This window comes from Mesoplodon densirostris, chromosome 6, assembly GCF_025265405.1.
Source record: "Mesoplodon densirostris isolate mMesDen1 chromosome 6, mMesDen1 primary haplotype, whole genome shotgun sequence".
In the NCBI taxonomy this organism is placed as follows: domain Eukaryota; kingdom Metazoa; phylum Chordata; class Mammalia; order Artiodactyla; family Ziphiidae; genus Mesoplodon; species Mesoplodon densirostris.
The window spans coordinates 25,862,151-25,874,639 of NC_082666.1; the positions used below are offsets into that span (position 1 = coordinate 25,862,151).

A 12,489-nucleotide genomic window follows, 5' to 3' on the forward strand; every position below is an offset into this window, starting at 1 on the left:
CATAAAACCAGAAAAAGGCAAAAGGACAGAAGAGAGAAGAAATACTATGTAAAATTAATGAAAAAATACTTAGCCAAATATATATAATGAAAAAACTATCAGTTTTCAAGAATAAAGAAAAATTGTGCACACATTCAGCACAAGTGAATGCTGATTACCTATAAAAGGAAAAAAAAGTTCAGATTTTTTGCTTTTTTTTAATACCAGAAGGCAATGGGATATCATATATTGTGTTACCCAAAATTCTTTAGATGAGCCAAGATTTTTCATATATAAAGGCAACAAGCATCTTTAGATAATTAAGTATTCAGTGTATAAGGACCCATATACTCTTTCTGAAAGAAATTACTAGGATTAGGATTCTTGTCATATGAAATCAATCCAAATAAAGATCTCAAGAATGATAAAGATGTGATGTGAAAGAAAGGGTGGTGAGTCATGAACCAGCACGTGTCAGAATGAATGCCAAAATAGTTGTAATTAATGTGTTTCTGAAACAATGCAAATTCTTAATTGTTAAAAGAGATTATAAAAAAAATCTTTAATTAAAAGTCTAAGTGATTAAAATAAACTAGAAAGTATACACATGCAAACTATTAAAAAAAGAGGATATATTTTTGCATGAAAAAAATTGGTGGAGATATATACACAGGTGAGTTTGGGGGGAATGGTGAGGCTGTAGTTAATCTTTTTTTAAATTTTGCTCATCTGTAGTTATACTTTTTAATTTTTTTTCCTACTATGAGCATATACTAGCCTTGGAATTAGAAGATAAGCCAAACTACTTTTTTTAAAAAAAGAAAAAGAAGACAATGACTTAAGAAATATTTAATGGGAGTTGTTCCACATTATTGGTTCTTCTATTAGCGATCTGATAGGGCTAAGTGGGGTGGGGGGTGGTCCTACAGTGTTTGTGGTAGCTGGCCTTGTTATTTAGGGGATGGCTCAAGACTTCTGGAAGACTAAGTGGATGTTGACAGAGCTGGTGATCATAAAAGGAGAGCCAATGGGAGATGATTAAGTGCTTCACTTGTTACGGGTTTGAGCATTATGAGCTGCTGTGATGAGGCTCTGACTAATGGTGGTAGTGGCCAACTGCAGGAAATGTGGAGGATTTAGGAAATTGTGGATGCCGCCTACAGTGTTATTGTTGTTGATGTTTATTTCACTTGAGGCCCTTTTCCAGGAAAGCCATCATCTGGCCTTGGTCCTGTCGAACTGGCAGCTGTCATTGCTGGACCAGTATGCTTCGTCTGCATCTCACTCATGTTGATGGTCTATATCTGCCATAACCGCACTGTCATTCACCATCGAGTGCCAAATGAAGAGGATCCTTCATTAGATCGTCCCTTTATTTCAGAGGGCACTACGTTAAAAGATTTAATTTATGATATGACAACATCGGGTTCTGGATCAGGTAAAGTATTTGTTTTTTTCTTTTTCCTAAGATGTGTTTTTAAAATTAACTGTGTTATTTATTAGTTGGCTAAGCCAGTTGGCTTAGTATGTTAAAACTTGGGATAGTGTGAATACTACTCCAGCTTTGAACCTAATAAAGGTCTTTAAGCTAGGTCTGTATCTGAGCACGGCTAGTTTAGTAAGGACAAATAGAATTGACTGACTTATTTGAGCAGTAAAAGTAAGTCACCGTCACATTTGCGTAACTTTCAAAACATTCTCACCTTCTCACGACTCTGTGAGAATAAGGACAGTTATTCCTCTGTAGCTGAGGCCGAAGTTCACAGATGTTCAAATAATCTGCAGTTTACCCATTCTCTTCAGGACTGTTTAGCAGCTTTATTTTTGTATTGAAAGCAGGCATGACAGAGAGTGTGTTTGGAATTGTGAAGGTTATTTGCTTTTTCAACATTAAATTGCTGTCTCTGGCTCAGGCCTAGTTTTTTATTAAACTAATGAATTTTTAGTCATTTTCTCACTTTAGAAAAAAGTCTGACCACCTTGTTATTTAATATCGCTTTATGGATCCATGGCCCTTCTGATATTTGCTTTTCTCAGTTCTCTTTGATCTTTGTGGCATCAGAAATAGATTATCTAATTACCTGAAGCAAATTTTGGCATAGCAATCAGTGCTTCGTATTTAAATCAAAAAGGGATTTATTTTTTACTTTTTTCTTACATGTGCTTTGGAAGGATACTAAGAGAAGAAGACTCCTATTCTCTACAGTATTGTAATTTGACACTTAATCCCTAGCCAGGAATTAAGAGATCTAGATTCCAGTGCAAACTTTATCATTGATTGGCTGTCTGATCTTGGTTAAACCATGTTTTCTCCTTGGGCTTCTATTTCCTCATCAGAAATATGTGACAGATACTGTTGATAATAATACTTAAAGTGGTTTGTTAGGACTTTTAAATGAGATGTACTGTCCTTTAAGAAGTATAAATTAACTTCAAATAAGGGCTAGATTCATGGATAAAAAGATTTTAAAATATATGTATAATGAAAATTTCATGAATTTTATAATCAAATATTTGATTAAAGGAACTTTACTGGGTTTTTTTAAATTAATTAATTTTATTTTTTGGCTGCGTTGGGTCTTTGTTGCTGCACGCAGGCTTTCTTTAGCTGTGGTGAGCGGGGGCTGCTCTTCATTGTGGTGGCTTCTCTTGTTGCGGAGCACGGGCTGTAGGCGCGTGGGCTTCAGTAGTTGTGGCACACGGGCTCAGTAGTTGTGGAGCATGGGCTTAGTTGCTTCATGGCATGTGGGATCTTCCCGGACCAGGGCTCGAACCCTTGTCCCCTGCATTAGCAGGCAGATTCTTAACCACTGTACCACCAGGGAAGTCCCTGAAGGAACTTTAAAGCAGAAATTGTGACTGGGGGAGGAATATGACTCTGAAGCACAAAATCACATCTGATGATACAGAAAGTTCACATAATGACAAATGTCTTTAAGGGAATGAAGGTATATTCATGTATACGTATGTATGTTTATTCATTTAAATATGAAGAAACTGATTTCATGACATAAAGTTTTATTCTGTAGAATTTGGCCGTACGTATTCAGTAAGTGAGTTCTTCCCATGACTTCTAGGATACATACAGGCTTATGGTGGAGCCCGGGTCTCTTAAGGCAGCCTTTAGGGATCCCTGTGACTGTTGTGAGGAGGAAGGCAGTGACTGGCTGGATTGAGATGGAGCAGCCTTAGTATTGAAGATGTGACAGTCTTTGGGCAGGAGTGGTGGAGGAGTGGAGAGAGATTATTTTAGGGTTCCCCTTTGATTCTGAGTTAGTTCAAAGGGTTCCCAAAGAATATCTGGCTCATTCTAGAAGCTAACCTAGACCAAAAAAATATGATAAGCAAGGGCCAAAGTCACAGAAAATTAGGGTGGCTTTAGATCATTTGGAACTAATCCCTTGGACCTGCTCTCTTGCTGCCACACTTACACCCAGGGAAATCAAAGCAGCTCATGCCACTTGGCACAGTGGTATGTATCAGGCCTCAAGGAGAGCAAGCCTACCTACCTAAAGGATTAAATTGCTGTCTGGATGGCAGTTTGTTTCTGAATAAGAATATATTTATTTACCTTTTAAGATACAGACATGAAGTAAAAAATGAAATTGTAGTAAAGAATGGAATTGTTCTTTTTCCATTTTATCTATATTTCTAGATCCATCAGGGACCCAGCTCTATTGTCTGAAAGCTTCTCTCCCTCCTTTTATGCCTCCTTTTACACCCTGCAAAAACTTGTCTGCATTGTTTGCCAGCTCTGTGGCTTTGGGCAGTTAGCTGATGTCTCATGCCTGAGTTATTTCATCTTTAAAATGAAAGTAATGAACCCTGCCCAGTGTATGTTACTGGATTGTTGTGAGGTTCAAATGAAATGAGATGTTTGTGTGAAAGCACTTAAGCACTTGGTAGATTGTAAAGTTATATCCAAATGACAGGTGTTATTCTTATTGAAAAGATATTTGGAAAAAAAATCTGATATACAGTATGAATTTGCTGCATTTTACAAAAAAACTAGTTTAAGGCTTCCTCCCCTGTGATAGTTTATTCTGTTAATGGCTTTCAGATTTATCCAGACAGAAGCTATCTTCTGTTGAATGACAGCAGAAAATTCCACTGCTTTTCCTTCTATTTATTATAAAGCCTGAATGCCATTTCATGAATGGGACTCATGCCTCTGAAGTCAAATGTCTGTGTATAATATCCTTTTTAGTTCTTTCACTCATTGAGGAAAAGATAAAACATTTTATGTTATGAATTCAAATGTTTATTACTCAGTACTATGACCATAATTGAGGAAAGGCCCTATCTCTCTCTTTCAAAGACTGTACTTTTAACTTAGGAATTGCAGGGAGACAATGGAGAGATGGGTTCTGGAACCTAGCTCTAAACTTAGAGCTAATCGTATCCCTGTTACATTTATTTGAATCACATGTTGTGCACATGCCCATATTTAAGCTGTCATTAGATTGCAGAGTATGTGGGAACACACAAATATGTGCCAGATTTATTTATTTGGTTGTGCTGGGTCTTAGTTGCAGCAGGCAGGCTCCTTAGTTGCGGTACATGGGCTCCCTAGTTGTGGCACTCACGCGGGATACAGCTTCCCAATCAGGGATCGAACCCGGGCCCCCTGCATTGGGAGTGTTGGAGTCCCATCCACTGCGCCACCAGGGAAGTCCCGTTAGCCAGTTTTTGAGAGTGTGCGTCTCTTAGGCCAATGTTTATTATGTCTCATTCATGCTCTCTTTAATGCATGCATGTCCTTCAGGTCTTATTTCTGTTGTTCACTGCATGTAAAGGTTCTTGGACCCTGTTTTCCTATTGAATTTTTCTCTCAAGCAGTTCTAAAAGGTACAGAAGTAAAGTAGAGAATATAGAGATCTGAATTAGGCCTGTTTATTTTTGTCTTTAGAAGAAAACTGTTACTTTTTAAAAAAATGCTCAGATTTTCATGTGGGTTATGGTAATCAAATACAGATAATATGATAAATCTAGATTTGATTTTTAATTCTAGTTCTGCATCTAGAATCCAGTTGTGAAGGGGAAGACAAAGACTTTTTGTCCTGTTAGGCTTTCTTGACCCTGCCTGAGTCCTGAATGTGTCAGGCATTTTCAGACTTCCCATTTGCTATTCCCTTTCTTCTTTATTCCCTGCATTTCTAACTTCCAGATCAGCCTCCTGAAATGAACTCTTAAGTATACTTTAAATCTTTAAGAACATGGTGTGGCCCTGTTCAAAGGCTTTAAGAAAATTTAGTAAGTTAGTGTCTACTGTAAACAGCATAATTAGGAATTGGTTATTCATAATACAAAAGAGCTCCTTGGTTTAAATAAGGATTTTTCACAATTTTTAACCAGCAGTCTCCTTATAAAAACAATTGTTTACAATTAGACTGCTAACTACTTTGCAGGAAGTAGGGAGGATGGATAGAGCAAGGGGAAGGAAGGATCTATTTGAGAAACTTAAAGATGAAAAGAGACAACTTAAAGATTTAACATTTGGATTTATAAGTATTTCACACCAGAGAATCAAAGAGACCAGATAATTTTATTTACTTCCATTAGTTTAATTTGATCTAGCAGGCAACTCAAGATAGATTTTAAGTGACACAAATTTATGTGTATTAGACTGTATAAATAAAATACTGTAGAACACGATGTACACTGATATTTTGTCAGTGTCAGTATAATTTGACAGTTCTTAGTCCATGGGGAATTGGAATAGTCCCAAATATAGTGTTACTTAAATTTTGTAGGTAGTTAGTAAATACTTTTATGTAAATGAAATAAGTGTGGTAATATTTAAAACTATGTATTTTATAGTAAGGCAAGTTCAGTTGGTGAGAAAATTGCCAATGTCTCATCACCAAGGTAAGTTACTTGGCATCATTCCTTAAGATATTAGTGTTGCCTAGGCAGCCAGTTCCTGGCACATAAATTGGTAAATTGCTTGCCTTGAAATGGTTTCTGTGATAATTTTTACTGATTTATTAAAAGTTAGACCAGAATTTACTTCTGCATTTCTTGTGCTTACACACTTTTCTCCTCCCATTTGTAAAACTGTTACCAGACTCATCTTTCTGAAATAAGATTTTAAAATTATTTCTTTCCGTTCATGAAATGAATGGAAATGTTTACTAGTTCCTCTTTCACCCACAGCTCTCATTGGTCATCTTGAGCTGGGCATTCAGTACTCTTCACCTTCTGGTGCAGCTTCTCTTCTCTTCTACTGTTTTACTACATACATCCTTTTTCTGCTTATCTATCTAAGCTGGTTCCCTAAACATGTATCATCCATTTCTTTCTTCTACTTTTGCTTGCATATTTCTCTTACCTAAACATCTTACCTCCTTGTCTTCTTCTTTGGTCCTATCCCTTCTGTAAAGGACAGTCTAAATTCAGCTTATCTTTTAAAGCCTACCTTGACTCTCCAGGCAGGAGTGTCTGGATTTTTTTTATTGTATTTATTATTTTCCTTTTATCATGAATTATTGTTTTTGCAAATTTACTCTATATTTCCTCAGTGAGATTGTAAGTTCCTTTAAGGAGTTAAACCTTTCCGAGTCACTCTTTTAATGCCTATCGTGGTGTTAGAAACAGGTACCGATATTGATTGTGTCGAATACTATTTATTTTTATCTTTAGGTTTACCATTGCTTGTTCAGAGGACAATTGCGAGAACTATTGTGTTACAAGAAAGTATTGGCAAAGGTCGTTTTGGAGAAGTTTGGCGAGGAAAATGGAGAGGAGAAGAAGTTGCTGTTAAAATATTCTCCTCTAGAGAAGAACGTTCATGGTTCCGTGAGGCAGAGATTTATCAGACCGTCATGTTACGTCATGAAAACATCTTGGGATTTATAGCAGCAGACAATAAAGGTCAGTAACATTTGCTTCTCCTTTGAGTGTAACAAAATATATCTAATCCTTTCCACAAATAAGACTATTAAACATTGTCATATTTGATGAGAAATGGATGTTTGTCATATAAATTAGACCCATTAAGTAAAACAGAATATATTAGAAGCCTTTAGAAACAGGAACTTCTTAAAGATTTTCTTGACTCTTGACAACATGTTCCAAAACCTCTAATTGCTTTATAAAATGTAAAGAGCTATTTAAAAAAAGAAAAAAAAAAGGTTACATGCTTTTGTTAGTTTGGTTCTAGGAAGTTAGTTACTGAGGATAGTCATAACGTAGAAAAAAAATTTATAAACTCTGGTTGCCCAGAGTTTTGAGATAGGCTAGAGCTCAGACATGTTTCCTTTTAATCTCTTCCTGACCATTAGGGCATTCTAATATTTCCTAATGACCTTATGTATAGGGAGAGTAAGAATAACTTCTCAGTGTATTCTGTGTTTAAATTGCTAAGGGCTAAATAGATTAATCTTTTAAGTAAACTCACTTAAATAGAGAAATGGTTTCTCCAAAACCACCTTGCCCTTAGTAACCATGTGGACCTTTTCTTGCCTGTGGTACACAGGTGCTTGAGGCCTGGGGGCAGATCAGATGCTGAAGCAAGTGAGGAAGCCATGTCAGTAGACAGTCAGCATGAGAGGTGACTGAAAAGTGAAAAGTGACTTCAGACTGCACTTCATTTACTTTCCTGGCTTCAGTTATTATAGTAGTGCCCACAATCCTACCTTTATAGCCTTTGTCAGAGGCCTGTATTGGGTTGGCCAAAACGTTCATTTGGGATTTTCCGTGAAATGTTACAGAAAAACCCAAATGAACTTTTTGGCCAACCGAGTATTACAACTCGACTCTCATCACATCCACCCTGAATCAAATGTATTTCCCAGCTTTCCTATTTTTTAAAAAAAATGATATCAATATCTTTTTTAAAGGCCATAACCATAGTCATCTTTTTACTTCTCTCCCTTCCCATTTTCTTCAACAATATTTATTTCTTTGAAATATTAACAATGTTTAATCTCAGTTTGTGTTCATGGGTGATTTTGATTTTTCTATTTGCTTCTCTGTATTTTCAAATTTATTTACAACAACATTACTTGTTTTTTTAAACTTTTATTTATAGAAAATTTCCAGTATATAGAAAAGTAGAGAATAGTATAATGAACCCTCATCACCCAGCTTCAACAATTATCAGCTCACTGCCAACCATATTTGAGCTCTGATTACACCTACTCTGCCCCCTCTGAATTATTTGAAGCTAATCCCAGATAGCATATCTTTTCATCCATAAATATCTCAGTTTGTATCTTTAGATTATGGGGAATCTTTTTTTGTGAAACATAACCATACTACCATTGTCAGTTTTAAAAATGCCATCAAATATCTAGTCAGTTTCACATTTCTGAAGTGGTCTCCCTCCCACCCTTTTTTTTTTTTTAACAATTGGTTATTCACTTTAGGATCCATTGCATTTGGTTGATATTTATCTTAAATTCCTTAAAATCACTAGGGTTACCCTTTGTCTTTTTTTTCTTCTCGCAGTTTATTTGTTGAAGAAACTGGATTGTTTGTCTTATAGGGCTTATATTCTAGATTTGCTAATTGAATTCTTATAGTATCTCTGAACTTGCTCCTTGTAAAATTTGAAAACTGGTAGTTAAAATTAGAGACTGAATCTGATTTTATTGGTTTCCTGAAAATATTATATACTTTCTACATATTCTTTTTATTGCATCAAATCAGGAGGTGTGGTGTATACGTGTGATTATCTGCTTTTTGTGACTTAGGGGCGGTGATGGATGTAAGCAGGGATTATCAAAAGATACTACCAATTCAGTATTACTTAATTTAAAAACAAAACAAATAAACAAAAGCAGTGATCATGGTCTGACCAAGTCCTTAGTTTTCACTTTCTTCTGTCTTCGACACCATTTAGCTTCTCCCCCAACCCTTAAAACAACCTTTGTATTCTGTGACTCTGGACTTTATTTCTTAATAGGTGTTTTTGTTTTCTGAAACTCTTTTTAATACATATGAAGGCTCTAATTCTACAAATAGTAATTTCTCCCTCAAAGAACTTACCCACATTTTTGCTTTCAAACTCAATGGTAGGTAGTGGTGACTTTCAAATCTGCATTTTGAGGTTCAACCCTTGCCCAGGCCCAGCATGTTTTAGGCTTGTTCCAAGTTGTAAACACACTAACCGACACAAAATGTTCCTGCTGCTGTGCCCTGAACTCTTCCCTTTCGCTCAGGCAGCAGGCAAGCTGGTACTGTCATCTGGAGGTTACCATGGGAATTGGCAACCCTGCTGGCTCTTCCTACACCTCCTTTCTTCTTTGTCAGGGGTTAATGGACTTTGCCTAGAACCTAGCCCCTCACCCCCTATTCCCCTTTTCTTTATCTTTCTCATACTGATTTAGTTAATTCCACCTTAGACAACCCTTTATGTGGGCATAGCCTCTAATATGTCCTTCTTCCTTCCACCTTTCTTGTCAGTTACCTCAGAAAACCTCCCATTCTTCCATCTTGCTGTGTTCCTATTTATTTCTTGTATTTGTGAGCCTTTCAGAATTCAGGTATGGTTAATAAGCATGCAGATAAAGCTAGTGATGTATCTGTATCAAGGAAAGGTATAAGTTTGAACAGAATCAGTTTACGAAGTTTATGAAGAAACAAGTTGATAAAGAACTAGTATCATGAATATCTAAATCCTTTTGAAAATACCCAGAAATCTCCTCCAGAATCTTCTGAAAACATTTCATTCCTTAATCTTTTCTAATCAGAATTGCTTTCAATTAACAGCCTTCAAAATATATAAATTATTTTATGTCAATCAGTTTTTTCTTTTGTTTTACAACTAATGGGGAAGTTCTTATGTGCCATGCATTGTACTAAATTCTTTTTAAAAATCTATTATCCTATTTTTAAAATCTTCTTAGTAGTCTCGCAAAGTAAGGTATTCTTGTTGTGTAAAAGAAGGAACAAAGGCTCACTGGTTAAGAAACTTGTTTGAGGTCATGTAGTCAGTGACAGCCAGGCCCTGATTCCAACCCAGGTCAGAATGACTCCAAGTGTGCATCTTTTACTGAATTGTCCTGCCTCTTAGTATTGTTGTAATATTTTTGCTTTCATGATTTTGTGAAATATATGACTTTCCAGCTACTCCTAGGTTAAATTGGCTTTTGTGGACCAGCCTAGCCGAGAAGCTCAGCCAGAACCTTTACCATGATTCTCATGGGAACATACATTTCCAATTCATGTACTGGCTTACAAATGAACTTTTGGAAGAACCCATATTCCTAGTTGTTGAGGTTCAAAATCACCTTGTGTAAAACTGGATTCAGTCCTAGCCTTTTCTCCTCATGACATTTTTAGCTCCTGTCTCAGCTTCCCCATGTGTCAGTGATACCACTATTTTTATATTTTTCTAATCTGGAAACCTCAGAATTGTAATCTTTTCTGGCTTCTTTGTGAACGGTATACACAGTCTGTTTGTCATTAAAGCTTGCATTTCTCATTTAAACTCCCTTTTGGTTTGTCCAATAATATTCCATTCCCACTATAGCCACACTAGGTTCCAGGTACTTCTCATCTTCTTCCCTCCCTCCTCCCTTGTTTCCCTCCCCACTTCCAGAAACAATTGTTGAGCACCTAACCTGAACCAGGCACCTAACTTGAACCAGGCATTCCTCAAAGCATTATTCCAGCCCTGCTACCATCTGTGTGGACTCAACAGCACCATTTTTTTTTTTTTTGCGGTACACGGGCCTCTCACCATTGTGGCCTCTCCCGTTGCGGAGCACAGGCTCCGGACGTGCAGGCTCAGCGGCCATGGCTCACGGGCCCAGCCGCTCCGCGGCATGTGGGATCTTCCCAGACCGGGGCACAAACCCGTGTCCCCTGCATCAGCAGGTGGACTCTCAACCACTGCGCCACCAGGGAAGCCCCAACATCACCATTTTTGAACTATGAATCCTTCTCTCTTGAATGGGATTAGTTATCCTTGCCTTACCTCAAGATTAAGGGGCTTACTTTAAGGATCTAAAGGATACATACATGAAAGTATAAGAAAACTGAAATACAAGAAACTATGAAAGAAATATATACAAATTTAAGGTACCAACATATTGCAGTTGCGTGATTCAGGAGAGTAAGAAATGATAACTTTTGAATAAATCATAAAGGTTCTATAGCCCATCTGAAATATTGTTATTCTACTTGACAGACAATGGTACATGGACTCAGCTCTGGTTGGTGTCAGATTATCATGAGCATGGATCCCTTTTTGATTACTTGAACAGATACACAGTTACTGTGGAAGGAATGATAAAACTCGCTCTGTCCACAGCAAGTGGACTTGCCCATCTTCACATGGAGATAGTTGGTACCCAAGGTAACGCAAAGCAATCCTGTTATTTAAGCTTTAAATTCCCATGGATCTAATGTCTGTTCAGAAAATTTTTGCAATAAGTCGGCTTAATTGGAGATTATTTAAAATGAGTTTTTAGATGAGAATATTTTACCTTTCTGTTGAAAATCTAAGGTGGAGTTATGAATCTGGGAATTTGTTCAGAGATTCTCCAGTCATTGTAACAATACTGATATATTTGTAAGTTCTTAGAAGTAGTAGCGTTTAGTCTTTCTTGTGATTTTTGAGGGTCTTGATTTTGGAATTTAGTTTATGTGCAGTACCATATGAAATGTGAAAAAGCTTTGTAAACATCAACATGCTACATAAATGTTATCTGGCTATCTAATAATTATATTTGACCCTAGGATAAGGAGACTGCATGAGACAGTTTTACAGTTGAAAAATTGAATACTAAGTTTTAGTTATGAAATTTTTATGCTTTGATTTTTGTGCCATATAAGATATCAGATGCCAATATATTCTCTGCTCTAATGATTATCCACTTGCTACCTGATGACTCCCCCACTCCCAACTTTACAACACACAACACACATGCTGTTTTACTATCTCAGCCAGCCCCATCTTCGTAAATTTTATTATTGTTGATTATAATAGCTTTATTGAGTTATAAGTTACCCATTTGGTATGCAATTCAGTGGTTTTTAGTATATTCAGAGTTGTACAGCTGTCACCACAATCAGTTTTAGAACATTTTCATCATCTTAAAAGAACCCTGTAGTTCTTAGCAGTCATTCCCCATTTCCCCCCAAACTCTTTAGCCTTAGGCAACCTCTAATATACTTGCCATCTCTATAGATTTGCTTATTCTGGACATAGCATATAAATGGAATCATACAATATGTGATCTTTTGTGACCGGCTTCTTTCTCTTAGTGTATTTTCAAGGTTCGTCCATGCTGCAGCATTTATCAAAAATTCATTCTTTTTTATGGCTGAGTAGTATTTCATTTTTTATGGCTGAGTAATATTTCCTTGTATGGATATACCACATTTTGGGTATCCATTCATCAGTGATGGACATATGGGTTGTTTCCACTTTGGGCTGTTATGAATAATGCTGCTATGAACATTGTTGTGCAAGTTTTTGTGTGGCGATGTTTCCAGTTCTCTTGGATATATACCTGGGAGTGGAATTACTGGATCATATAGTTACTCTAAAGATTTGGG

General features: G+C 36.6%; 1 protein-coding gene across 5 annotated transcripts in view; it reads left to right on the forward strand.

Moving 5' to 3' along the window:
* Window positions 1–12,489, forward strand: part of TGFBR1 (transforming growth factor beta receptor 1) — a 76,242-nt gene that overhangs the window by 38,358 nt on the left and 25,395 nt on the right. For 3 of the 5 annotated variants that reach the window (XM_060101032.1, XM_060101034.1, XM_060101037.1), the window contains 3 exons: window positions 1,175–1,417; window positions 6,622–6,852; window positions 11,117–11,284. In XM_060101032.1, coding sequence (XP_059957015.1) covers window positions 1,175–1,417; window positions 6,622–6,852; window positions 11,117–11,284 — 642 coding nt within the window. The remainder of the gene's footprint in view (window positions 1–1,174; window positions 1,418–6,621; window positions 6,853–11,116; window positions 11,285–12,489) is intronic. The other 2 variants (XM_060101033.1, XM_060101036.1) reach the window with 1 other exon arrangement.